General features: G+C 34.3%; 1 protein-coding gene across 4 annotated transcripts in view; it reads left to right on the top strand.

Annotated features, from left to right (window-relative positions):
* Positions 1-21,517, top strand: part of GARRE1 (granule associated Rac and RHOG effector 1) — a 122,010-nt gene extending 100,493 nt beyond the window's left edge. For 3 of the 4 annotated variants that reach the window (XM_051979714.1, XM_051979713.1, XM_051979715.1), the window contains 6 exons: positions 4,048-4,173; positions 5,382-6,391; positions 7,999-8,164; positions 11,477-11,614; positions 15,583-15,661; positions 18,805-21,517. In XM_051979714.1, coding sequence (XP_051835674.1) covers positions 4,048-4,173; positions 5,382-6,391; positions 7,999-8,164; positions 11,477-11,614; positions 15,583-15,661; positions 18,805-19,149 — 1,864 coding nt within the window. In that variant the 3' untranslated portion in view covers positions 19,150-21,517. The remainder of the gene's footprint in view (positions 1-4,047; positions 4,174-5,381; positions 6,392-7,998; positions 8,165-11,476; positions 11,615-15,582; positions 15,662-18,804) is intronic. The other variant, XM_051979716.1, reaches the window with a different exon arrangement.
* The last annotated feature ends 5,764 nt before the right edge of the window (positions 21,518-27,281 follow it).

Raw genomic sequence — 27,281 nt, 5'->3', positions numbered from 1 at the left:
AATTACAGAGAGTCAATAATTTCATCCAAGATAATGACAAAAATTAATGAGTTGCAGCCAAAGTAATTCTTAGAGGAAATTTTATATCTTTAAATGTTTACATGAATGAAATAGAGAAAGAAAAGATCAATGAATGGGCGTGCAATTAAAAAAGCTAAAAAAGAGAACAAATTAACCCCTCCCTTTCAATTCAGTGCCAAATTAGAAATTCTGAAAAATCAAAGGAGAGAGTAATAACATTTAAAATAAGAAAACTGTTGAACTAATCAATAAAATTAAGAGTTGGTTTTATGATAAAAGCAGCAAAACAGGTAAACCTTTAGTTAATTTGATTAGAAAAAGGAAAGAAGAAAAAAAAAAGAATACCACATTAAAAAAAGACTAATTAAAACTAAAAAGAGTGAATTTACCACCAATGAAAAATAAATTAAAGCAACATTAGGATCTATTTTGCCTAACTCTGTGCCAACATGGATGAATATTTATAAAAATATAAACTGCCCAGGTTAACAGAAGAGAAAGTAAATTACTTAAATAGCCCCATCAGTGAACTCCCTAAGAAAAAATTAGCGCTTGATGGATTTACAAAGGAATTCTACTGAATATTTTAATAACAAATAATTCCAATATTATATAAACTTTTTAGAAAAATAGACAAAGGAGTCCTGCCAAATTACTTCTATTACTTCCCTATGCTGATACCAGTAGGAAGTAGGAAGAGCCAAAACAGAGAAAGAAAATTATATATCAATCTTCCAAATGAATATTGATGCCAAAATTTTAAATAAAATATTAGCAAAAAGGTTATACCTTATCAGCAGGATAATACATGTTGACCAAGTGAATTTATATCAGGAATTGTTTGGTATAAGGAAAACTTTGATGTAATTGATTATATCAATAACAAAGCTAACAGAGATCATATGATAATCTTAATAGATGAAGAAAAATACAGCACAATTCCTATTAAAAACACTAGAGAAAGCATAGTAATAAATGGGAGTTTCCTTAAAATAATAAGCAGCATCTATCTAAAACCATCAGGAAGCATTATTTGCAATGCTGAGAAGCTAGAAACATTCCCAATAAGATCAGAGGTGAAACTCATTATCAGCACTGTTATTCAATATTGCACTAGAAATATTGACTATAGCAATAAGAAAAAGAAGTAGAAGGAATTAGAGTAGGCAGTGAGGAAATAAAACTATTACTCTATACAATGGTATACTTAGAGAATCCTAGGAAATCAACTAAAAAACTATTTGAAATAATCAACAATGTTAGCAAAATTGCAAGATATAAAATAAACCCACATAAATTATTAGCATTTTTATATGTTACCAACAAAGTCCAGCAGAAAGAGATAGGAAGAGAAATTCCATCTAAGGTAATTGTAGACAAAATATTTTGACGTCTGCTTGTCAAGACAAATCCAAGAACTAAATGAACACAAAGTCAGATCTAAACAACTAGGAAAAAAACCAATTACTCAAGAATGTAGATGCCATTATCTAATTCTGGGAGAGGAAGATTGAGGTCCCCCAATAGTATGATTTTGCTGTCTATCTCTTCCTGTTAGTGGCTCAACTTCCTTAAGAATTTGGATGCTGTACCACTTGGTGTCATAAAAATGACAATTCTACCTAAATTAGTCTACTTATTTAGTACCAAAAAAAAATATTTTATAGAGGTAGAAAAAATAATAACAAAATTCATCAGAGGAAAAAAAATGTCAAGAATGTCAAGGAAATTAATGAAAAAAAATGCAAAGGAAGGTGACGTAGTAGTACCAGACCTAAAAACTCTGTTATAAAGCAGCAGTCATGAAAACCATCTGATACTGGCTAAGAAATAGAGAGGTGGATTAGTGGAATTGGTTCGGTACATAAGACACAATAATTCATAACTATAGTAATCTACTGTTGTGGATTAACCCAAAGACTCCAGCTTCTGAGATATAAACTCACTGTTTGACAAAGGAACTGTGCTAGAAACACTAAAGAATAGTATATCAGAAACTTGATGTAGACCTCCATCTCACACCTTATATCAAAATAAGGTTAAAATGGGTATATGATTTAGACATAAAGGGAGATACTATAAATAAATTAGTAGAGCACAGAGATAGTTTACCTATCAAACCTTTGGAGGAAATTATAATCGAACAGGAAGTAGAGAACATTATGAAGTACAAAATGGATAATTTTGATTACATTAAACTAAAAATTTTTGCACAATCAAAACCAATGCAGCCAAGATTAGAAGGGAAGCAGAAATCTGGGAAAAAATTTTATAGCCAGTGTTTATGATACAAGCCTCATTTCTAAAATATATAGAGAATGGAGTCAAATCTTTAAGAATACAAGTCATTCCCCAATTGATAAATACTAGAAGGATTTGAACAATTTTCAGATGAAGAAATTGATGCCATCTATTAGTCCTATGAAAAAATGTTCTGAATCATTATTGATTAGAGAAATACAAATTAAAATAACTCTAATTTATTACCACATATCTCTCAGATTTGTGTTAAGATGACAGGAAAAGATAATGATAAATGTTGGAGGGGATGTGGGAATCCACCTAATGCATTGTTGGTGGAGTTGTGAACTGATCCAATCATTCTGGAGAGCAGTTTGGAACTATGCCCAAGTTGTGCATACTCTTTGATCCAGCACTGCCATTGCTGGTCTGTATCACAAAGAAATCATAAAAGAGGGAAAAGGACCCATGTTTATAGCAGCTCTTTTTGTGGTGGCAAAGAATTGGAAAATGAGTGAATGCCCATCAATTGGGGAACGGCTAAATAAGTTATGTTATATGAAAGTAATGGAATATTATTGTTCTATAAAAGATGATGAACAGTATCTTATAATTATCTTTAATTTGCCTTTAAATCCATCTTATTTGGGGTTTTATAGCTTTGTGTTTACTGATAGTCTTTTTGATGAATGGAAGTCTAAGTTAAAATTATTTTCTATAATGTGTGTTTTCTAAAACAGGGACTTAGTTACTATTGGTCATAAAGGTGGGGTTTATTGGGCATTTTAAGGTTTTATCTCTTTATTTAGATTTCATATAAATCTTTTCATTCCTTTGAAAATTTTGTCTTCATGATTTGAAGTAAAATTCTTTCAAAGCCATGAGATATATTTTTTCCTTCATATTGTGTTGCTGTTTCCAGGAGCTACTTTAGCAGAATTAGAGCATTGGTTTTTGGGCTACTTCTTTTCATTACTTTCTTATTATTATATTAGTTTATTTTCACTAGCATATTTTCATTTTTAATCTAAATTTGTGGTTTTTATGGTGGAAATTCTCCTCTGATCCAAGGTCCTGGAGAGTTGTCTGGGGCATTAAGAAGTTAAATGACTAACTTGTGAGCATACAGCTGTTTTTGTGTTGGAGGCAGGATTTGAATCCAGCTCACTATTTATTTATTGATATTATTATTAAATTTTTGTTAAGTGCTAATAGTGCCTAAAAGTAATGGCTCCTTTGATGAGAGAACTTAAGAATAAAGAAGGCAAATGGACACACTTTTTAAAAAAAAATCATCTTTTGTTTGTACAATGGATGATGCTAGTAGCAAATTATTAAAATTTAATCAAATATTCTTTTTTCTAATAACATGATAAAGTAAAAAAGTGGAGTGTTCTGTACTATCTGTTTTGATATATTACTCTTAATTGTTTTGTGAGGATTAGGGTCAGTGTTAGTATATATGGATGTTATTGTATTCAATGTCAATATAAAACATAAAAAGTTTTTATTAGCTATTAAGCAGAAGCTATAAACACAGTTGTAAATATGGGAATATTTTAAAAAGGATCACACATGTTTAACCTGCATCAAATTACTTTCTCTATCTTGGGGAGAGGAGAAGTAGGAGAGGATAGGTGAAAAACTTGAAATACAAAGTCTTGCAAAAAAAATGAAATTGAAAACTCTTTTGATGTATTTGGTAAAATAAAATACTATTGTGGGGAAAAAATAAACTTTTAAGCAAAATAACATGATAATAATATAAATACTTGTTGTTAATAGGTGCCTGAAGGAAGACCCTGCAACCATGTCTTTGCTTCAGAGAAGTCTTGATCCAGAGAAGACTTTGGGCTTAGTAGATGTACTTTATACAGCTGTGTGGGACTTAAATCGATGGAAGGAAGGAAGGTATATATGCCCAGGACTAAAGCATAAGAGGCTATTTACTTTTTTAAAATTTTGATGTCTACATTCATATTTTTGGCAGTGTTGCAGAAGTTCATATCTCTTCATAGGGCTTAGAATGTAGTTGAATATACAACAAAGGATACAAAACCAAACTATTTAGGTGACTCTAAGTAATGAGTACTTGCTTGAATAATGCAAGTACTAAATATGACAACATTTCTTAGTTAATTGGTTTTTCTATAAAAATTCTATACTTTAAGGACTTATGACTTCATTAGTATGGACACTTCCTTTACTATTGTTGAATACAACTTCTTTGTGACTTGGTATAAATATTTGAGAGTGATTGGGGCTAGAAAAAATTCCTTATTCTGCACCATATCTGAAGATGCATCTCTCTGTACTTAGTTAATCTAGTCCACAGATAGCAGACATATTTTCTTATATATTCTTCTAGTAGGCCTACACTGAAGACCAAACTAGAAAGTTTGGTAAAACTTGGCAAAACTTACACTCTTAATAAGCATAGTCTTTAAGAAGCTAGGATCACCTCTATACCTAAATTAGGCATTGAAGGATGACTGTAGTAAATGAATTTTACCTAAATGCCATTTATGTGAATTTAGAATAACTTGGGGGGGGGGAACTGTGTATCTAAGGTTCATTTGTAAATCATTCTAAAGAGCATTAGAATTTATTATGTGTTTTTCTCATGTTCATTGTTTTTGTGTTCTCATGCCAGCTTCTAGTTCTTTCTACTTCCTATCTCTAGCTTCTTTATTCATTTTGTATTTATTTGGGTTTGATTAGCTTTCATTTTTTGAATAATCTCTGGTTTCTGATGCCTCAGCTTTTTCTCCCTTTCTTTGTGGACTCATTTAATGTCTTCTTTTCTGGAAATTTTTATTAGCTTCATTTCTTGTCCTTGATGAGACATCTTACTTTGAGGAGTAGAAACCTATTAATGTCTTTTTGGAAGCTTTTTTTATACACAATAGATTTTTAAAGAACAATAAATATTGATTGATATTCAAATAGTATTCATTTTTTAAAATCTAATGATCATTTGTTCATTTGTCAAAATTATAAATTTTGGAATGCATTTGAGAAAAGTTAATATTTACTTTAAAAGTTTTAATTTTATTGTTGAAATGTACGATGCTATTTTTTCAAATTAAAGAAAGTTGGATATATTTCCATTTAAACAGGGAACAAGCTTTGCCTTCTATTCAGATTCAGCTTCAGCGTGAGATCTCTGACTTTGGTAGTCAAGTTGATATGCCTCCTGGAAATGGAAATAAGTCATCAGGAGGTTTACAAAAGACATTCTCAAAACTGACTTCACGGTTTACAAAGAAAACTTCATGTGCCAGTTCCAGCAACAATGCAAGTTATTCTATCCCAAATACCCCTTCCAAAAATGTTTTCATATCTGGAAGTTCTGAAGACAAAACTAAAATATCTAATAATATTGATACAAGATTGCAAAGCATTTTGAACATTGGTAATTTTCCAAGGACTGCAGACCCATCATCTCAAAGTGCCAGTAATCACATGGTTAATGGCTTTCTAATTGAACATAGGGAAAATTTCTTCAAAGGGGATGATGGTAATGATGACAAAGGTATGAATCTCCCGAGTGATCAGGAAATGCAGGAAGTTATCGATTTTCTGTCTGGTTTCAATATGGGCAAATCCCAACAGGCTTCCCCAATGGTGAAAAGGCGTAATTCTGTTGCATCTACCCCAGCAACTGAGACAAAATCAGGGACACTACAGCCTCCGCAGCTATCGTCCCAATCAGTGGCACATGTAACTTTGCATCCTTCTCAGCGAGGGTTAGCACAGCAACAGCCACCATCCCCTAAACAGCAGCAGCCACAGATGCAATATTACCAACATCTGCTCCAGCCTCTAGGGCCACAGCAACCACAGCCACAGGCACGGACACCTGGAAAGTGGCTTAGTAGCTCTTCCCAACAGCCCACCCAGGCCATTGGAAGTGGATTGTCTCTTGGCCAGTGGAATAGCCCTGGCCTTTCAGATCTGAGTCCTGATTTATATAGCTTGGGTCTTGTGAGCAGCTACATGGACAATATGGTGTCTGAGGTGTTAGGACAAAAGCCACAAGGACCTAGAAATAACACATGGCCAAATCGTGACCAAAGTGAGGGAGTCTTTGGGATGCTGGGAGAAATTCTGCCTTTTGATCCTGCAGGTATGTATGGACATTTTGGGTGATTTAATGTTCTAATTGAAGACTTAACTAGAATAACACTGAAACTACTCTTAATAAAATCCTACTCTTTTATAGCAATCCTTGAACCTTGGGTAAATAGGGCCTGGGAGCTACTATTGTTAATTAAGAGGCTTCATTTGTAAACTCTTAATAATCCTCCCCACACTCTTGCCCTTTGAGAATGATGCTTCTAGCTTTTGCTTTCCCCTCTTCCTTTCCCTTTTTTGATTGTCCTATGGCTTTTAGTGGAGAAACAAAAATGGGGTAAATGTAAAATAAGGAGCTAGCTGAGTAAGTAAAGTGTACCTACTAGTACTTTTCTAAACAGTTTTTCCAAAACAGGATATTATTTTTGTCTATTAGCATTTGGAATTTGTTTATCACTTTGTTTTAAAACTCTTAACTATTGTTTTTTTTTTATTTTTTAGAATATTAAATTTTTAGAAGCATTACTGTTTGATGGCATGGTTTCATTATGACCTCAATTTTTAAATTTTTTTTTCCATTTTATAACATAATGAATAAAAATAATTTATTTCTTATTATTTGCTAAATACTGAGGATATAAATACAAAAATGAGATAAATGTTGCTCTTGAATAGCTTTCATTCTAATGGGAGGAATTAATAATATTTAGAGGAGTGATGGCCAGGGAGAGGTTTTGACTTAGGAAATCAGAATAATGATATAGGGAATTTTAAGAGAGTTAATTGGCAAATTACCTACATAAAAAGGAAGGCAGTTAATGATGTCCTATTACTTATTGTGAATTCACAAAAGTTAAATAAATGTGTTTATTGAATTGTTGAAATAATAATGTCATATATATTTTAAGATTCATTTCTTTCATTCAATGTCCAAGATTTAATTTATGTCTCTGGATTCGTTTGTACTTGATAGCCAGTTTTGATTTTGTATCCACAAAAGAAATTACTTTTAGGAAAGTCCAAAAGAAAGAACTTCTATGATCTATAGTAGCATAATTACAATAGAGAAAGTAACAATTTCATTTCATGTATATAAGAAACCACGTTCCCATTCTTTGACGAATGGAATAAATTTCTTATACAATGAGTTACTAAAAGTATTCAACACAGGAAGCCAAGCTACTGGGAGTTAGTGCTGGTTGTCTTTTTGTCATGATCATTTTCCAGCTACTTCATTCTTTAACATAACTTGCTGTTGGTGTTTTAAATAATCTTAAGATGAAAAAATATGTATACTCTTAAACACTGTACAATAAAGAAGTTTATATGGACTTTGGAAAATTATTCTAGTAAAAGAGCATTCTTTTTTTTTTCTTTCTCACAAATCCACATAGAGCTGAAGATATGCTTACTGATAATGTACTGTCTCTCTAATATCTGGCTAGGCTATGGTGGATAATCCACTTGGAAGAGAATGGAGAATTGACTCTGCTATAATATTGGTCCTTTGAGAGTTAATATCTCCTGAAGCTTTTTGTTTGTTTTATGCCGGGATAGACAACCAAGCTTAAGGGCTTAAAAGACCATGATTAATCATAGTGGAAAAGAAATGAATATGTCAGTAGAGACCTAACAATTGGATTCTCTTTTTGTGTTCAGTTGGCTCAGACCCAGAGTTTGCCCGGTATGTAGCTGGAGTAAGCCAGGCTTTGCAGCAGAAACGGCAAGCCCAGCATGTTCGTCGCCCGGGCAACGCACGGAACAACTGGCCTCTTCTGGATGATGCCCATCGTACCTGGCCATTTCCTGAGTATTTCACAGAAGGGTGAGTGCTGATAACATGAGGTAGCACTACTGCAAAACCCAGAATAAGAATTGTTTCTTGATAGGGCAAGCCCCAGAGATCATTGTTCTCAAAGTAGACATGGAAGAGGTGGGTTTTTTGAGGGGTAGCCCTTAAACTAATGTTTGGATTGGGGGAGAGGGGGAGTTGAGAAATAGAGAATTTCTTTTGTTATAAATCCAGATGTTATAGATTTTTTCCTATTTTATGTTCAATGTTGTGATATATCTCCTGAACACACATGTTAAATATGAAATGATTTTAAAACAGGTTTTTTTCTCTTAAGTGTGATTGTCCTGTGTGAAGGATTACATTTGATTCAATTTTTTAAATATGTAGGTATCTCACATTACATGTTATAAATAAGAAGTGTGAAATGTAGCACATTTCCAGTTTTACCTGTTAGGAACAGAGATAAGAATTTACCTGTATTATTTTCAAAGAATTATAGCTCATATTTAACTATAGGCTATTTAATAAAAGTATTTCTAATATATCATTTCATTTGTGCCTCATTATGATCCTATAAATCGGCAGTTCAGGTAATGTCATCACTATATTATAGTGAAATAATTCTAGTTCAAGGTGGTGTTACCTGCCCAGTGCCACTTTTAGTAAGCATATGATTAACTTTAACTTCTTTGATCTGTTACATGAATAGTTGCCCTTTAAGACCTCAAAATTATCTTCAGAGAAACCAGAATGCCTTCGAACATTTTTGAGTAGTTCAGAATATGAAAATATAAACTATAGACCTATAGATTTTAGGGAGTATTAGGAAATATAGCACCAAAAAGACATGTTATTTAGGAATATAATTGAAGAAATCTGTGTTGCTACATGGTAATGTGAGGCCTCAAAGCATTTAATGAAATATGGAATGTATCTAGGCCAGAATCTTGCATTTTCCTTGACTGTAAAATAAAAGACAAGGAAAGGACTCTTGCTATTATTACAGACTTGAAATGAGGGTTCTAACTAATTTTTTAAAAATTATTTTTCTTAAACTGGAACCTTTCCCAGTAAGATCTGGAGTAAAACAAGGTTGCCCACTATCACCATTATTATTCAATATTGTATTAGAAACACTAGCCTCTGCAATAAGAGTCGAGAAAGAGATTAAAGGAATTAGAGTAGGCAATGAGGAAACCAAACTATCACTCTTTGCAGATGATATGATGGTATACCTAGAAAACCCCAGAGATTCTACTAAAAAGCTATTAGAAATAATTCATAATTTTAGCAAAGTAGCAGGATACAAAATAAATCCCCATAAATCCTCAGCATTCTTATACACCACAAACAAAATCCAAGAGCAAGAGATACAAAGAGAAATTCCATTCAAAATAACTGTTGATAGCATAAAATATTTGGGAATCTACCTACCAAAGGAAAGTCAGGAATTATATGAGCAAAATTACAAAAAAGTTTTCACACAAATAAAGTCAGACTTAAATAATTGGAAAAATATTAAGTGCTCTTGGATAGGCCGAGCAAATATAATAAAGATGACAATACTCCCTAAACTAATCTATTTATTTAGTGCTATACCAATCAGACTTCCAAGAAAATATTTTAATGATTTAGAAAAAATAACAACAAAATTCATATGGAACAATAAAAAGTCGAGAATCTCAAGGGAATTAATGAAAAAAAAATCAAATGAAGGTGGTCTAGCTGTACCTGATCTAAAATTATATTATAAAGCAGCAGTCACCAAAACCATTTGGTATTGGCTTAGAAATAGACTAGTTGATCAGTGGAAAAGGTTAGGTTCACAAGACAGAATAGTCAACTATAGCAATCTAGTGTTTGACAAACCCAAAGATTCTAAATTTTGGGATAAGATTTCATTATTTGATAAAAACTGCTGGGATAACTGGAAATTAGTATGACAGAAATTAGGCAAGGACCCACACTTAACACCACATACCAAGATAAGATCAAAATGGGTCCATGACCTAGGCATAAAGAATGAGATTATAAATAAATTAGAGGAACATAGGATAGTTTATCTCTCAGACTTGTGGAGGAGAAAGAAATTTGTGACCAAAGATGAACTAGAGACCATTACCGATCACAAAATAGAAAATTTTGATTATATCAAATTAAAAAGTCTCTGTACAAACAGAACGAATGCAAACAAGATTAGTAGGGAAGCAACAAACTGGGAAAACATCTTTACAATTAAAGGTTCTGATAAAGGCTTCATTTCCAAAATATAAAGAGAACTGACTCAAATTTATAAAAAATCAAGCCATTCTCCAATTGATGGATGGTCAAGGGATATGAACAGACAATTTTCAGATGAAGAAATTGAAACTATTACCACTCACATGAAAGAGTGTTCCAAATCACTATTGATCGGAGAGATGCAAATTAAGACAACTCTGAGATATCACTACACACCTGTCAGATTGGCTAAGATGACAGGAAAAAATAGTGATGAATGTTGGAGGGGATGCGGGAAGGCGGGGACACTGATGCATTGTTGGTGGAGTTGTGAACGAATCCAGCCATTCTGGAGAGCAATCTGGAATTATGCCCAAAAAGTTATCAAACTGTGCATACCCTTTGATCCAGCAGTGTTTCTATTGGGCTTATACCCCAAAGAGATACTAAAAAAGGGAAAGGGACCTGTATGTGCCAAAATGTTTGTAGTGGCTAGAAACTGGAAAATGAATGGATGCCCATCAATTGGAGAATGGCTGGGTAAATTGTGGTATATGAATGTTATGGAATATTATTGCTCTGTAAGGAATGACCAGCAGGATGAATACAGAGAGGCTTGGAGAGACCTACATGGACTGATGCTAAGTGAGATGAGCAGAACCAGGAGATCATTATACACTTCGACAACGATATTGTATGAGGATGTATTCTGATGGAAGTGGATTTCTCTGACAAAGAGACTTAACTGAGTTTCATTGGATAAAGGATGGACAGAAACAGCTACACCCAAAGAAGGAATACTGGGAAATGAATGTGAACTATTTGATTTTTGATTTTCTTCCCGAGTTACATTTACCTTCTGAATCCAATTCTCCCTGTGCAGCGGGAGAACTGTTCGGTTCTGCAAATATGTATTGTATCTAGGATATACTGCAACATATTTAACATATATAGGATTGCTTGCCATCTTGGGGCGGGGGGGGAGGAGGGAGGGAGGGGAAAAAACGAAACATAAGTGATTGCAAGGGATAATGCTGTGTAAAAATTATCCTGGCATGGATTCTGTCAATACAAAGTTATTATTAAATAAAATTAAATTTAAAAAAATTATTTTTCTTTCAGTGACATGATAAATAATAGCTGGTCAGGCACCCAGGGAGACTCTGCCAGCTCAAGTGATGAGACATCCTCTGCTAATGGTGACAGTTTATTTTCCATGTTTTCGGGGCCAGATCTTGTTGCTGCTGTTAAGCAGAGAAGGTAAGAATAGCTTTATATAAAGCTAATCAGAGGATAAAAAAAACATTTGAAATGTTAATTCATTTTTGATAAAATTCAAAAGGAAGGAAGCATCATAGTAAAATTGATTTCCTGTGGTAGTGGCGATTTCTGTTTATCCTGTAGAAGTAACTGTGGCTTTGCTGTACTTGCTTTTTTAATTTGAGCTAGAAAATTTATTTTTGTGAAAAGCATTTTCACAAATTCTTTCTCCAAATAAAGCAGCTACATCTTTATTGTAAAGTCTTCACAAATAGATTTTGTAAAACAGAAGTTCTCAGTCTATATGACATGTCTGTGGAACATGTTGAAGGGCTTCTTCAGGGCTTAACTGTATGCTATATTATGTAGGGAATCTGTTTTGAAATGGAATGAAAACAAATATATAATAAGGTGTCATTATTACTGAGTACATAATTCCACATGGAGATAAAGGAATAATGGCACTGACAAAAAACAAACTTTGGATAGGCATCTTAAAGATAAGTTCCATCTAGTAAAATATCAGAAAGAGCCCGTGACTTATTAAGGTGTTTAGGTTTCAACTTTAGTTGGCATCATATTTTCTTACAAAGCTACTTTTTCCACTAATTAATAATGTGACTTTTTACAGATTACTTAAATTCTTAGGGTCTCATTTTCTTAATTTGTAGAATGAATTGGTTAGACTAGTTCATCTATAAGACTTCTTCTAGTTCTAATATTCCATTTTTATATGACTGATATTCAATTGTTATCCATTATATGTATATTAAATACATACTACATACAATACTGGGGGAGATTCAAAGAAAATAAAGTTTGGTCCCTGACCTTCAGGAGCTATTATTTTAGTAGGGAGAGATATATTCACAAATAAATACCCAAATTACATTATAGGTAAGTTAGTGTATTAAAGAAACAAAGTATTATGAGATTGGATGAGGGAAAAAGGACTTAGGCTTTTTCGGATCAGGGAAAACTTCATTTTAATATCAATAATGTCAAAAGATAGATTTGTGTATAGTATATGTATCTTAAAGAAAATAGCATAAGCAAAGTATAGTGGTGGTAGAGGGCATAGGATGTTCACTAGACAGCAAGTAATATGAAGTACCTGAAGAAGGAATACTGTGAGTTTAAGATGGAAAAGTAGGTTGGAGATGGATTGTTAAGGATCTTGAACATCAGCATAAATAGTTTAGAATTTTTTCAGTTATCAATAAAGAGTCCCTGAATATTCTTGAGTTGTGGAGTAGTCTTTACTAGAAAGACCAGTCTCTTAACAGTGGGAGGGGTGGTTTGATAGGTGGGATATCTTAGGATCATAGATCCAGAATGGGGAGAGACCTCAGAGATCAACTTGCCCAACTCCCATTTTGCAGATAAGGATATTGAGGCCTAGGGAGACATAGTGACTTATATAGGTCCTATATAAATAGTGAACATCAGAAGCAGTATTTGAACTCTGGTACTTTTGATTCCAGGAAGGGGAAGAAAGTGAAATCAGAGGAAGTTAGAAAGAAACTAAGGCAGTAGAAAACATTCTGTGAGTCACAAGCCTTAGGTTGGAATTCCAGGTGTGCCTTTTACTACACAAACCTATGTGTCCACAGGCAAAATTACTTCTTGGGGTCTTAGCTTCCTCTTTTGAAAAATTGAGGAGTTCAGACTAGTTGACCTCTAAGGCCCTTCTCAGCTTCAAATCCATGATCCTGAGATAAATAATGAAATATAGTCTCAGATTTGAACAGGACTGTTGAAGTTCTCAGCTGTGTCTTCCAGCATAGTGCATCATTGACATGTACATTGGATTATTTCTTCCCACAACACTACTATATTGTAATGAAGAAATCTTCTTCACTGAACGAGGAGCATCACTTTTGAGTATTAGTTTAGATTGTAATAAGCATACCAAAGTGCCTTAGCTTTCCAGAGCTTCTCACTGTAAACTTTCTTCAGTACATTGCTTGTGATCCACACCACCATGATACAGTAGAAAGAGGACTAGATTCAGAAAGTTCCAGTATGCATTCTGATTTGGTCACTTAGTAACCATGGAATCTCATACAAGTCACTTGATCTTTCTTATCCTTAGCTATTTCATCAGTTAAAAAAGGGGAGGGGGGAAGCAAACTAAGAAGTCCTTTTCAATTCTAAATCTCTTGTCTTATAGCCATAACTTTGGTATGTAGCATTTGGAAGACACTCCAGTATTTGTTGATAAATTTATTAAAATTATATGTCATTGTATCTTCCATATAGTAGGCTTCCAATATATATTTACTTGATTTGAAAATAGACAGCAGGTACATCTTGGAGATAAAACTGGCACTTCTTAACATTAGACTGAAATATATTACATTTTTTGGAGAATTTAAATCTCTATCACTAGAAAGTGATTTTTTTTTTTTTTTGCATGTATAGTTTGGCTGCAAAATGCTTTTATTTCTAGGTTAACTTCTTAAGTAAACTTCTCTGACTAGGAGAAAGTCTTTTTTTGTTGTTGTTGCTGGAGTATAGAGCCTTAAACTATTTGGTACTTATTTGGTATTTATTGCCTACTTTACTCTGTAAGCTTTGACAAAATTATAATACCTATTCCTATTTAAAAAAAAAAAAGAAAGCATAATAATAAATGGAGTTTTTCTTAAAATGGTAAGCAGTGGGCAGCTAGGTGGTGTTCAGTGGATAAAACACCAGCTCTGAAGTTAGGAAGATCTCAGTTCAAATCTGGCCTCAGACACAACACTTCCTAATTATATGATCCTGGGCAAATCAATTAATCCTAATTACCTCAAGGAAAAAAAAATAGTAAGTAGTACAGATTTAACCAAAAGTAAGAATTATCTATAATGGGGAATAAGTCAGAAGCCTTTCCCATAAGATCCAGAGTGAAGCAAGTATGTTCATTATCAGCATTATTATTCAGCATTTACTGGAAAGGCTAGCTATAATACTACAAGAAAAAGAAATTGAAGGAATAAGCATAAGTAACAAGGAAAGAAACTATCACTTTTTTGCAAATGGTAAGAGGGTGTACGTAAGAGAACCCTAGAAAATCAACCAAAACTAATTGAAACAAGTAAAAACTTTAAGAGACTTGAAGAATATAAAAGAAACTCATACAAATCATCAGCATTTCTATGTAGTACCAATAAAACCAAGTAGGAAGAGAGAAAGAAAAATTTCATTCAAAATAACCATAGACAATATAAAGAGTATGTCTGCCAATACATAAACAGGAATTATGTGAACCCAATTATTAATTGAATCAGCTTTGATTGGGCAAAGTTCGTAGTTGAAAAATGTATGGCTTTTAGGAAAAAAAATTGCTTTTGTGTGCCTCATATAAAAGTGACCAAATAGCATTGGAATTTTGGGGGTGAAGTTTACAATGTTTGTGAAAAAGGGTGTTAGCATACAGCTTTTTATTTTTGTAATGAGACTCAATTTAAAATATTTTAAGGCTTTTATTTCATGAAGATTGAAAGGCTCTATATTGTCCACAAGTTTGTCAGTTTCTAGAGTCAATCATCTGTCATTATTCTAGGAGATTGAAATGGAGTACTAAATAACTACCATAAGCACATTCTTCCCTTTCAGACAGCATAATTGAATTCTTGAAATTCAAATTACTCTGGTACCAATGATGATTCTCCTTGAAATAATATCTTTATAAAATATCCAGACTACATTTGTACTGCTCCACTAAAAAGTCCCAGGAATAGTTTTAATATACTCCATTCCTGTAGTAACCTTTTGATTGGGTGTAAGATAATGATAGAGTTAAGTTTTCTTGGAAGATCTTTTATACAAGTAATGATTCCTCAATCTTGTTGAACATTAAAAAAAAAAAAAAATCAAGGACCTCACAATAGCTGCTTGAAAAGTGACACTTGAAAACAGCATAACTCCTAAAAGGAAGTAATGAATATTGAGTGATTACAAAATGGCTTTTGTTCTTCCAGGAAACACAGTAGTGGTGAACGAGAGACTACCACTCTACCATCACCACCTCTTCTTTCCACAGTGGATGACCTAAATCAGGTATGGACTGACAATTCTTTCTCACTTGTACAATAGCAGTCACTATTTTATTCAGTGGGATGGACAAGCCTCTGAATGTAATTTAAGTGCACTAGGATGTCTCTTAAGTGTCTTAAAAATTATTTATTAAAATAAAATATTAACCCTATATTAAGATAATTTTGATATATGGCAAATTATCTTACCAGCCCAGAAATTATAGCTTCATGCTCCAATCAAAAACAATGAAAAGCAAAACTTATTTATAGGTAAGTTGTATAAAATTCAGAAATTATATTTAAAAGAAAAATGTCTCAATATAAACATTTACATTACAATTTTCTTTTTTTCTTTAAACATTCAACAAGCATTTATAAAACTTCTGTTGAATTACCATATATTGTGCTAGGAATTGGTAATATAAACAAAAATCAAATAGTCTCTGTCCTTAGAAATTTATATTCTAACAGGGAAAATAGCATGCACATAAAAAGTATGCACACAATATATACCAAATAATGAAATTGGGGAAAGAAGAATTGGTCTTAGCAATAAAGAGGATCAGGAAAAGTTACATAGAGAAGATGGTTTTTGAGAGAACTTGGAAGGAAACTAAGGATTCTTTTATTTATTTATAATTGCTTTTTATTTTTCCAAATACATGCAAAGATAGTGTTCAGCATTCACTTTAGCAAAACCTTGTATTCCAAATTTTTCTCCCCACCACATCTTCCATCCCTTCTCATAAACAGCAAGCAATGCAATATAGGGAACTAAGGATTCTAAAAGGTAGAAAAGGGTTATGGAATGAGTACATTCCTGACATATGGTGCAGCTAAGAAATGAGAGATAGAATATCATGTTTGAGGAATAGCAAGTCATTTTGCACAGTGAGGAGAGTGAAGGGGAGTAGTATATAACAAGAAGGAGTAGATAGGGTCAAGTTGTTAAGGATTTTAAATGCCAGTCAAGGGTTTATAATGTTGCCTACAGCTAATAAAGGGTCATTGATGTTCATCAAGTAAAGGAATAACATGGTCAGCACTGTGCTTTAGAAAATACACTTTGACAGGAGTGTGGAGGATGAATTGGAGAGGAGAATGACTTGAGGCAGGAGACCAATTAGAATTTCTTTTAATAAATAATGGAAGACAATTACATGGCATAGTGGCATAATAGCATCTACCTATCACAGTTGTTGTGAGGATCAAATGAGATAAAAATTATAAAATGCTTAGCATGGTGTCTGGCACATGGTAAGTACTATATTGTTGTTATTAGCTTTAAGACCACGCAAGATTATAAGGACCTAAACTAGTGTGGGGGCCATGTGGTAAGAGTGAAAGGAACAGATATGAGAGATATAGAATAAATGTGGAGTGAGAGAGTGACTCAGTAAAAATGAGAACTTGATTGACTGAAAAGATTCATAGAAATTGATTTACACCCCAGCTTCTTAAATTGTAGTTTGTGATCCCATATGGATCTTGTAACTGAATGTGGAGGTCATGAAATTATGATTTATTATTATTTATATACCTATGTGCCCAGCATCAAGTAAAAATTTCTCTGAGAAAAGGGGTTGCAAGTGGAAAAAGCTTAAAAAATCCTGATTTACATGATCTGAATAGAAATGGAAAAGTTCAGGAGAGGAGTCAGTGTGAAGGATAAGATAAAGAGTTTTGCTTTGGATATATTGTGTTTAAGGCACTTTTGGAAATTCCAGTGAGCACTATGCAATACAGAAATGTTCCAAGAGAGACTAGGAGCAGATATATAGGTCTAGGAATCTTTTCTTAAATATAAGTGAACCATGGAACTAGATGATACTTACTGAAAGCCCAAGTCCAGGCCCAGTAGCAGGCACAGGCACAGCAGGAAACAACCCAGCACAACTCATGAATAAGGGCTTTAAGTCTTTTCCAATAAAGCAAGAACATAAACCATCCTACCTACATCAGTACTAATGGCTGACACATCATACTGGTTATCTCATCAGTGATGATGGGTTGCCATGAGTAGCCTTCAGAGTTCTATGAGAAGATGAAACTATTTTGTGGAATTCCGTTTAAGACATGTCATTATGCCTGGTTACTTCTACAAAAGAGGATCCCATTGAAATTGACAGAGATAGGCTCAGCTGTTGAGCCAGAAAAACCCCACAAAACACTGTTTTTGTTAGACACACAATGCAATTCAGACTGTAACAGAAGAGCTTTTAAAATGTATATATATTGAGAGAGGAAATGAATGAATGTATATCTGTTATTTCTATTTTTACCATTTTATATCTTTTCAAAATTTACAATAATAATAGATAATATTACTTTAAAATTTGGAAGACATTTGCCAGATATGTCATGATAATATATTGAATAAGCACCTGCAAATACATACAAAAATATTGGAGATGCCTCATTAATAAGAAATAGGAAAAACATGATTCACATGTTTAGGAGAAAAGACTTTTATCAGGAAGAGTAAGTTCAAGAAAGGGGGGGGAGGGGGGCCCAGCCACGTGTCACAGAGCAGGAGCCCTGAAGTCAGGAGGACCTGAGGTCAAATCTGGTTTCAGACACTTAATACTTCTTAGTTGTGTGACCCTGGGCAAGTCACTTAACCCCAATTACCTCAGCAAAAAAAAAAAAAAGGGGGGAGTGATATGGGTGCTATTTTTTTTTAATGTGTTTTATTTACATAGTCAGGATCAAATATTTCCAAGTTGATGATGAGTCTTTTGGCTATTGCAGAGGGGGAAAAAAACATAACTGGAGCTACATTCTTATTTTGCACTTAGCAAGTTACAGTCAGCCAGACACTTTAAAATTTCCCTTGTTTCTATAAATCCTGGCGTAAGTAGCTGTTATTGATCATAGAAGAAGATAATGATTCTCAGAATTCATCCTCTTCCTCTTCTACTTCCCCAAATGCTATAAAGATAGTCTTTTTTTTTTAAGAATCAAAAGAATGCTGGGGTTTTGATACATGTGAACATGCAATAGGTAGAATCTTGAGTGGTTTCCCTTTCAAACAAGCAACCAACCCAGAGAACAATTCAAGGAATGAATTCTGCTGGGCCTTGACTAGTGTTACTCTGGTAAGTTTGACACCTTTTTGGAAAAGTTTGTGCTAAAAACCAAAACTTTAATTTGTTTTTTTCTTAGCAGGATAATAAAACCAAAACGTGGCCTCCAAAGGCCCCCTGGCAGCATCCTTCACCTCTAACCAACACACTGCCCAGTCAGAGCCCATCTTTGTATCATATTACCAATCCTGTCAGCCAGTGGAATGACACAATGCAGATTTTACAGTCACCGGTTTGGTCGACAGCTGGTGATTGTGCTCCATCAACAGGAATTTCCTCTACGTTTGCCTATGGGCAGCAAGCCCAGGCCCAGGTGCAGGCGCAGGCGCAACAGGCAGCAGCCCAGCACAAACCCATGAACAAGGGCTTTAAGTCTTTTCCAGTGAAGCAAGAGCGCAGACCATCCTACCTACATCAGTACTAATGGCTGACACATCAGAAGGATACTGGTTGTCTCATCAGCGGTGACGGGTTGCCATAAGTGGCCTTCACAGTTCTGTGAGAAGATGAAGATATTTTGTGGACATTCCGTTTGATAAGATATATCATTATGCCTGGTTACTTCTACAAAGGAGGATCCCATTAAAATTGACAGAGATAGGCTCAGCTGTTGAGCAAATGAGGCCACTATTTTTGTTAGGCACACAATCCAGTTCAGACTATAACAGAGAAAAGCTTTGAAAATGTGTATATTACCTTTACTTTCTAAATCTTTTTTTAAAAATATTGCTAAAAAATACTACCATACCAAACACTATTTTATAGCTATTTTTTCATATAGATTTATAGTTAAAACATTTCTTGCCTAAAATGCATTTACTATTTTAAAATAACAAATGTAGTGGTCGGAGTTTTGCTCAACATTGTCCTTACTTAAGTTTATATATAAAATGAGTAAATAATAAAACCTTTGTACCCCAAGGTGAGCAAGTTAGGCCCTGTGGGTTTTCTGTGGGAGTGACAACCAGCATTTTTCAAAGTATATCCTTGGAGATAGGTAGTTTGAGCTCTGTTTAAAAAGCATCGTCAATCTGAAGATTGCAGTATTGTCCTACCAAAAGATCATCTAGAACCTCTAAATAAGATTCACAAATGGAAGTAGTTACCTACATAAGGTCAACATGTTTTCATTTGGTAGATGGAAAGTTGATTTGATTCACAGTTGGATACTTTTCCATTTAGCCAAAGGCCTAGGCCTTGTCAACTTTGTCTTCCTTTAACACGACAAACTAAAGCAGTTAAAAAGACAACTTCACTGTTTAATTAAGTCTTTTTTCAGATACTATATTTACAGTAATATTTGTGAGCTGGCTCAGAAAAAAAACAACATTGAAATTTGGGGAGGAATTAATTAAAGACAGTGCTACTTTTGAAGTAAAAGAAAAAGGAGAGCTCTGTCCAGTTAATATGTGCCATTAAATAGATATTACCTGTGGAATTAGAAATATTTTCCAACCAAAGTGGATTTAGAAGAGTTGAATGGTGCTTACATTGAGAAACAATGATAAATATATGTATAGTTACCCATTGTACATTAATTGAGGTTACAGAAGATTCTTTATATAAAGCTTATTTAAATTTTCATATTTCATTTTTCAAAGAGTCTAACTGATTAAAATCCACAATATTTTCTGGTATGAAAGTTTTGACAGTATTAATCTTATTTTTATATTTTCTTAAATCATTATACCATTCTAATATGTGTTAACTACCAGTAAATGGGATATAAGTTTTAATGCCATATAAACTTTTTTCAGCAAAAATAGTAATAGCATTTATGTTCTCATTTTTATAGACATAAATGAATCTTATATTTAAAGATACCAAAAAGGGATATACAAAACACTAATATAGAGTTATTCAGGGTGTCTTAGCCCAACCTCCACCTTTTGTGTTGTATGATGCTGGGTCAAAGTTTTGACCCCAGAATGTGATTTTGTGTGTTGTTCGAAGATGCCAATGTTGCCTGTATTTATGATATTGTCACCATGTTTTCTGAAAATTCACACTCACCATGTTTACAGAGAATTGTTTGCTGTACATAGACTTTTTACAGGAATGTGCTTCGCACAGTCATTGTGTGGCTTTTGTCTGTGTAAATTGTCACGGTGTCTGCATTCGTTTTACTTTGGATGTTCTCCTGCTGCAATTGTTTGTGACTGTTTTGCTTGATAGATGATGTTTGGTTTCCGAAAGTAACATGTCCACAGTGCCCTGAATCCAAAGTTCTATTACACTGAAATACCATGATTCATCAATGTCTGCCCAAAGGTCTCTTTCCCGGACAGGTAATTCTTTCTGCTCTGACTTACTGCTCAGCATAGGTGCCATCCCTATTTCCTTTTTCCAATTTATTTGTGCTTTGAATTAAGGCATTTTTTTTTACCTGGAATCAGAGTGAGCTGTGGAGATTGTTAAATGAAACCATTGGTGTGTCTCTGCATGGGTGCTATGTCCCTGGAGTCTGAGTGAGCTGTGCAGGCTGTGTGAGGTGAAGCTGTTTGTGTGTGTCTCTGCATCGGTGCTATATCCCCAGCTTCCAGTCCTTCTGAGCCCTGGTGCTTCCAGGTGATGTTTGTGGCAGACAAGCCCTGCTACAAAGGGGCTTGTCATCTACTGCTGAGTACAAAGGCTCGGTGCTTTCTGATGTCACGTTAACCTGCCCTTACTGCAGTGCTTCATGTGAATCGTTCAGTGCTTCTGAACTGGAACTGTATATTTTGTATTTTACTTCTAATGCTCCTGTAAGTAAAATAACTATTTGCTTTATTAAAGATATACATTTAATAATATGCTGTAGCTTGCTTTAAGATGAACTCTGACTTCCCAACTAGCAGACTTTATGTTTATTGTTCTTTGCTTTGAAAGTCAAGTTCAGTCCTTGCCATTTTTGAATTTTTCCTCTAAAGTCAAACCTTGCTTTTCACATGACTTTTAAATCATGTTTAACAAAAATTTACTTATTTACCAAAATCAGAAGTGTAATATAAACTACAAGGAACTCTTTTCATCTCAACACTGTTAAAGACACTTCTTTAGCAGCTTTGCAATGTATGTGAAATCCGTAATCTCACCAGACTGCCTTTTGTAGAGAAAGGGAAAGAGATGTGAATTCTCCATCATGGTCCTATTATTTGCTCAGGTCTTTGATCATATCTTCTTTAGATAGCTTTTTCCTTCCTTCTAACTTCAGTGATATTCTCTAAATGCCTGGTCAGATGGTAAATGCTTATAATTTGAGTATCCCCAAGAAAAGAATTTTTGCCTTTGATACTGTTATGCCATCTTCCTAGCTATACCTCCTCCCTCACAGTGGGAAACCTGGCTGCCTTGTATATAGGATTTAAGAAACAAAATTTCCTATATGGCTAAAACAACTCTGAGGTTGCCCTGAAAAACAGTGAATCTCACAAGATAAAGGTTGTATTCTGTAGTATATATGTTTTCAACAATAGTATTTGCTTCCATTTAAAGGTGGGAAGTATTAAGATGAGAAAACAGTCATATCAGCTATATGTTATCCATGAAAGGGGGAAATGGCACTGGTTTTGGAGACAGAAGAAATGAATTCTATGGAGTCCTAATTCTTCAAAAAAGTATTTGTATGACCTTGCTATTTAACTTCCCTGAGCCCCAGTTTCTTCATCTTAAAATGATGAATTGGGCTACATGTTCTTTTAAGTCCCTTCCCAGTTTAAATTTTTCTGGTTGTAATGTTTTATTTAAACAGTAAACATGGCATTAAGGTTTTCTAAAGAACAATATTTGAAGAGAAAGGAAAAGCAAAGAGTTTGGCTATCAGGAAGAGATTCCTAAGGGCCATCCCAAAATAAAATGTTACCTTTTTAAGGTAAGTGGATTCCTCTTCTTTGGAAAACTTCTGGCAGGAGCTGGATGTTGTAGAAATGGTGCATATATCAGTTATGAAGTCAGACTGTAGAAGCTTTTAAAGTCCATTCAACTCTTTAGTACTCTGTGTATAGCACATGCTAGATGCTTAATGTTTATTGATTAGTTTATTGATAACTCTGGATCTCTGATCCATGAAAATTTGGATCATTAGAGTTTAGGGATGAGATAAAATACTTTTATCTGAGATGGTAGTATTATAACAGTAGTGGAAGTTTAATTGACTAATATTTTTTCCCAGCTATATTTCTAAAATTGCACATCATAGAGGATACATAACTGACCTCAGATTCAGGAAGACCTAGATTCAAGTTTTTCTTCTGACATACTTAGTGAACCCACTGAATGGGTGTGGCCTCAGTTACACTGTTGAAGCTCTGTTGAAAACTTTAGCTTATAAAGTCCAAGGCCTCTCACTTCCCCCAGGGCCATCTCCAGTCTCTTGATCTCTGTCTGGCCACTGGACCCAGATGGCTCTGGAGGGAAAGGTGAGGCAGGTGACCTTGTGCAGCCTCCCTCACTTAACATCCAATTCACTTGTTTGTCACAGCATCACCTCCCTGGTGTCCTGGCCCTCTTCAAGAACAAGGGACAAACTACAACAACTTGCCCTGGTCAAATATAGGCCTCAGTTTTCCTATTTGGGAGCAGCCAGGTAGTGCAATAAATAGAGTGCTGGACCTGGAGTGAAGAATATTCATCTGACAGTTCAAATCTGGTCTCAGACAGCAGCTGGGTAACCCTCGGCATGTCATTTAATCTTGTTTTAATTTCCTCTTCTGTAAAATGAGCTAGAGAAGGAAATGGCAACTGCTCATGTCTTTGACAAGAAAACCCCAAATGGGGTCATGAAGAGTCAAACACAACTGAACAATGATTGAATAGCTTTCTTATATGATGAATTTGGGAATTGGTCTCAGTTTCTTAGATTCTTTCTACCTCTTACAGTTTGTGATTGTAATTTGTATTTTTATAAGTGTTTTAATGATATGAAGAATACCATTTCGTTATATTCAGTCATTTTTAAACCTAACTCCTTGCACCTTACAGTCACACTGACAACAGGTGTCACACGAATAGTATGATGACTCATCAGTTATGGCTGCATTTTATTATAATAATGTTCCTAACACATCCTCTTTCCCCTCTCCCCTTAACACTAAGTGAAGAAGCTAGAATGTATTGTCACTTAATCTTCATGTGCTTTGACAGAATATAAATATCTCATCAGACTCTCCAAATGTTTTTATCTTAATTTGCATTTCAATACTTAACATTTTTATTTAATAAAACAGAGGCTATGATTAAGAAAGAAGGAAAAACTACAACTGCACCAAGATGATATTAAACTCTTTAAAATGCTCTGTACACTCTTTACTCAAAGTGCAAGGCAAGGGCAGAAATCATATGTTCTGGGCCTTTGACACCAGAAATATTTTGCAGTTCAAAGGCATGTGACAAATCTTCCATATTTTTTTTCAGCACCATCAATTGATAGTTACTAAGTTGTTTTTTTTTCTTTTTAATTAAAGCTTTTTATTTATAAAATATATGCATGGGTAATTTTTCAACATTTTCAACCTCCTGTTGCAAATTTTCCCCTTCTTCCCCTTATCCCCTCCTCTAGATGGCAGGTAGTCCAATACATGTTAAATGTGTTAAAATATATGTTAAATCCAATATGTATACATATTTTTACAGTTATTTTGCTGCACAAAAAAAATCAGATCAAGAACGGAAAAAACAAAACAAAACCTGAGAAAAAAACAAAATGCAAGCAAACAGAAAGAATGAGAATGCTACCATGTGTTCCCCACTCAGTTCCCACAGTCCTCTCTCTGGGTGTAGATGGCTCTTTTCATCACTGAACAATTGGAACTTGTTTGAATCATCTCACAGTTGAAGAGAGCCATGTCCATCAGAATTGATCATCCTATAGTCTTGTTGCCATATACATTGATCTTGTTCTGCTCATTTCACTCAGCATCAGTTCATGTAAGTCTCTCCAAGAGACTCTCTGAAATCATCCTGCTGGTCGTTTCTTACAGAGCAATAATATTCCATAGCATTCATATATCATAACTTATTAAGCCATTCTCCAACTGATGAACATCCACTCAGTTTCCAGTTTCTTGCACTATAAAAAGGGCTGTTTTGTTTAAATAGTCCCAGAATGTCAGAGTTGGAAAGAACCTTAGATATCTATTAATCTAACCCTTGCCCTAATTATAGAAATTCTTCTATAACAGTCCTACATATTCATTATTCAGCCTATCCCAGCAATGGAGGCTGGCTTTCTATCTAGAGTTTTCTGGATCAGTCCAACTGGGAAGAAATTTTATTTGTCCCTACCAAAATTATATTCCCACATCTATATATTCCATCCTAAACTCTCCTGAGCTCTGGTCCAGTATCAACAGCTGTCTGCTAGACATTTCCACTTGGATGTTCTCTGAACATTTCAAACGCAAGATGTTCCAAAACAATGTATTTTCTGTCCTCCCCCAACCTGGCCCTTTCACAAAATGCAATGCCCCAGTGTCCAGTTATACAGGTTCTATGGAGTATAGTAGGCTCCTTTTTTACTTTTCCCTCTCCTTCAACCTTCCTATTCCATCAGTTGCTAAATCTTCTTGATTTTATTTCTGTAGCATTTTCATATGAATTCCCTTCTCTCTACTGACTCATTCACTGCATGAGTTGCAGCTTATATCTCTGATCTGGACAATGCAATTATTGTCCAGTTATTTTCTCAGAGCCAGTTTCCTGTCTTCAATCTATTTTCTACATATATACATATGTATATTCTACATAACAGGAATATTACAAAATAATATTCCTAAAGCACAGGTCTGATCATGTCACTTCCTTATTCAGGAATCTTTAGTACCTTTCAATTGCCTATAGGATACAATTTGAAATTTAGTCTATAGTTTGTTTACAACCTCCTTTTCCATACTGAATATACATTGGTTTTCTTCCCTCACGCTGTATTTTAGCAAAACTAGTCTACTTATTGTTTATCTTCCATCTCCAGGTCTGGAATATACACCCTCATTTCCACATTTTAGAATCCATAGAATCTCCTATAGAATTCCTTGAGAATATCACTGAAAGTTTAATTCAGCTGTTGCATCATAGATGAAGCCTTTCCTCATTCCTTCCTAATTCATAAATTCTTAATCTCTTAAATGGCACTTCATCCAGTTATCCTTGAATTTTTAACCTATGTATTCTTGAAAACAATAAACTTATATACATTTTGTTTTTAAAAGTTTTAATAAAGTCATTTTCATAGTGCGTAATTTCTGAAGGTTGAGCTCTTATTAACCTCTCATAAAGAAAAAAAATTTAAGCAAAACCAACCAAAGCTTTAAATGTGTCTTTTGTTTCAGTCATGTCTGACTCCCTTTGGCTCTATTTGGTATTTTCTTGACAGGTGCCAGAGTAGTTTGCCATTTCCTTTTCCAACTTATTTTATAGATGAAGAAACTGAAGCAAATAGAGTTAAGTTTGCTCAGGGTGACACACTAAGTGAGAAGCTATATTTATACTCAGGAGGAAGAGTCTTCCCACTGTTGTCCTGGCATTTTATCCACTGTATCACTTAGCTGCCCACATTGTAAAGGTATCTAACAATATATGTAGCATCCCATCCTCATAGATCCTCTTAGCTATCTACTAAAAGGAGGGTTATTTATTATAATACTTATCCTTAAAAGTAGCTCAAGCTTCATAAATTGACATTAGTCTTCTCTCAGTGTGAATTAAAGGTTTGACTATGTTAAAACCGTATTTGGGATTTTTATTTTTCAAGGGACAGTTGGTTTTTAAGGAATTAAGAACTCAGCCATTTGTAGGCTATGAATGAAAATGAAGCTTGTTAATCACTTACTGTGGGCCACAAACTGCTAGACATTTAGAAAAGTAAAACAGTTCTTGTTCTCAAGAAGTTCATGTTCTAATAGAGGAAATAATATATTTGGGGGATTTGAACTGCAAATCAGATGGAAAACTCCAATAGTTTTTACAGCTTAGCATCAAAACCAGTTTTTGTGAGTCTTCTTAAATGCTATTTCCACCAACAAAAACATAGTTCCCGATGAAGTGTTTGATTTTGGTAGTAAGACCTTTCCTTATTTCTTCAGCAGCTGTGGATGTAGCACCTGCAGAAATAGTTGACAGGCTGTATGTTTTGAATAAAGGCAATAAAGATTCTCCAAAGCAATTAATTACCTTGCTGGATATAGGAATATCTTTGAACATATATGTGGATATATGTAAGTCATATTGAACATGTACATAGACATGATGAGAACAGAGGCACAATGTTTTTATAAACATTCTTAGGGATTTCCCTCCTATTTATACCATTATAGTATCTATTTAGGAGGTCTTCATGTTTTTGAAGGAAAAAAAGAGAAGGGCTAAGTTTAGGCTTTTAGAAATGAATAGGAGTTGCTGTACAAATTCCCATCCCAAGGGTGATCTCCATTGTGGTTTGGTTCATTTAGTTCAGCCTCAGCAAAATGTGATTCATTTTTGCCTCCTCCTAGTGCTCACCAGAACTCTGCAGTAGTGTTCAACAAGTGCTTCTTGAGTGAATGCTGAATAAAGTCCAGTGCTGACGCTTCCGTTCTTCCTCTA

Source organism: Antechinus flavipes, chromosome 2, assembly GCF_016432865.1.
Source record: "Antechinus flavipes isolate AdamAnt ecotype Samford, QLD, Australia chromosome 2, AdamAnt_v2, whole genome shotgun sequence".
NCBI lineage: Eukaryota > Metazoa > Chordata > Mammalia > Dasyuromorphia > Dasyuridae > Antechinus > Antechinus flavipes.
The sequence above is the reverse complement of the archived record's forward strand: the minus strand, read 5'-3'. Positions and strand labels throughout refer to the sequence as shown.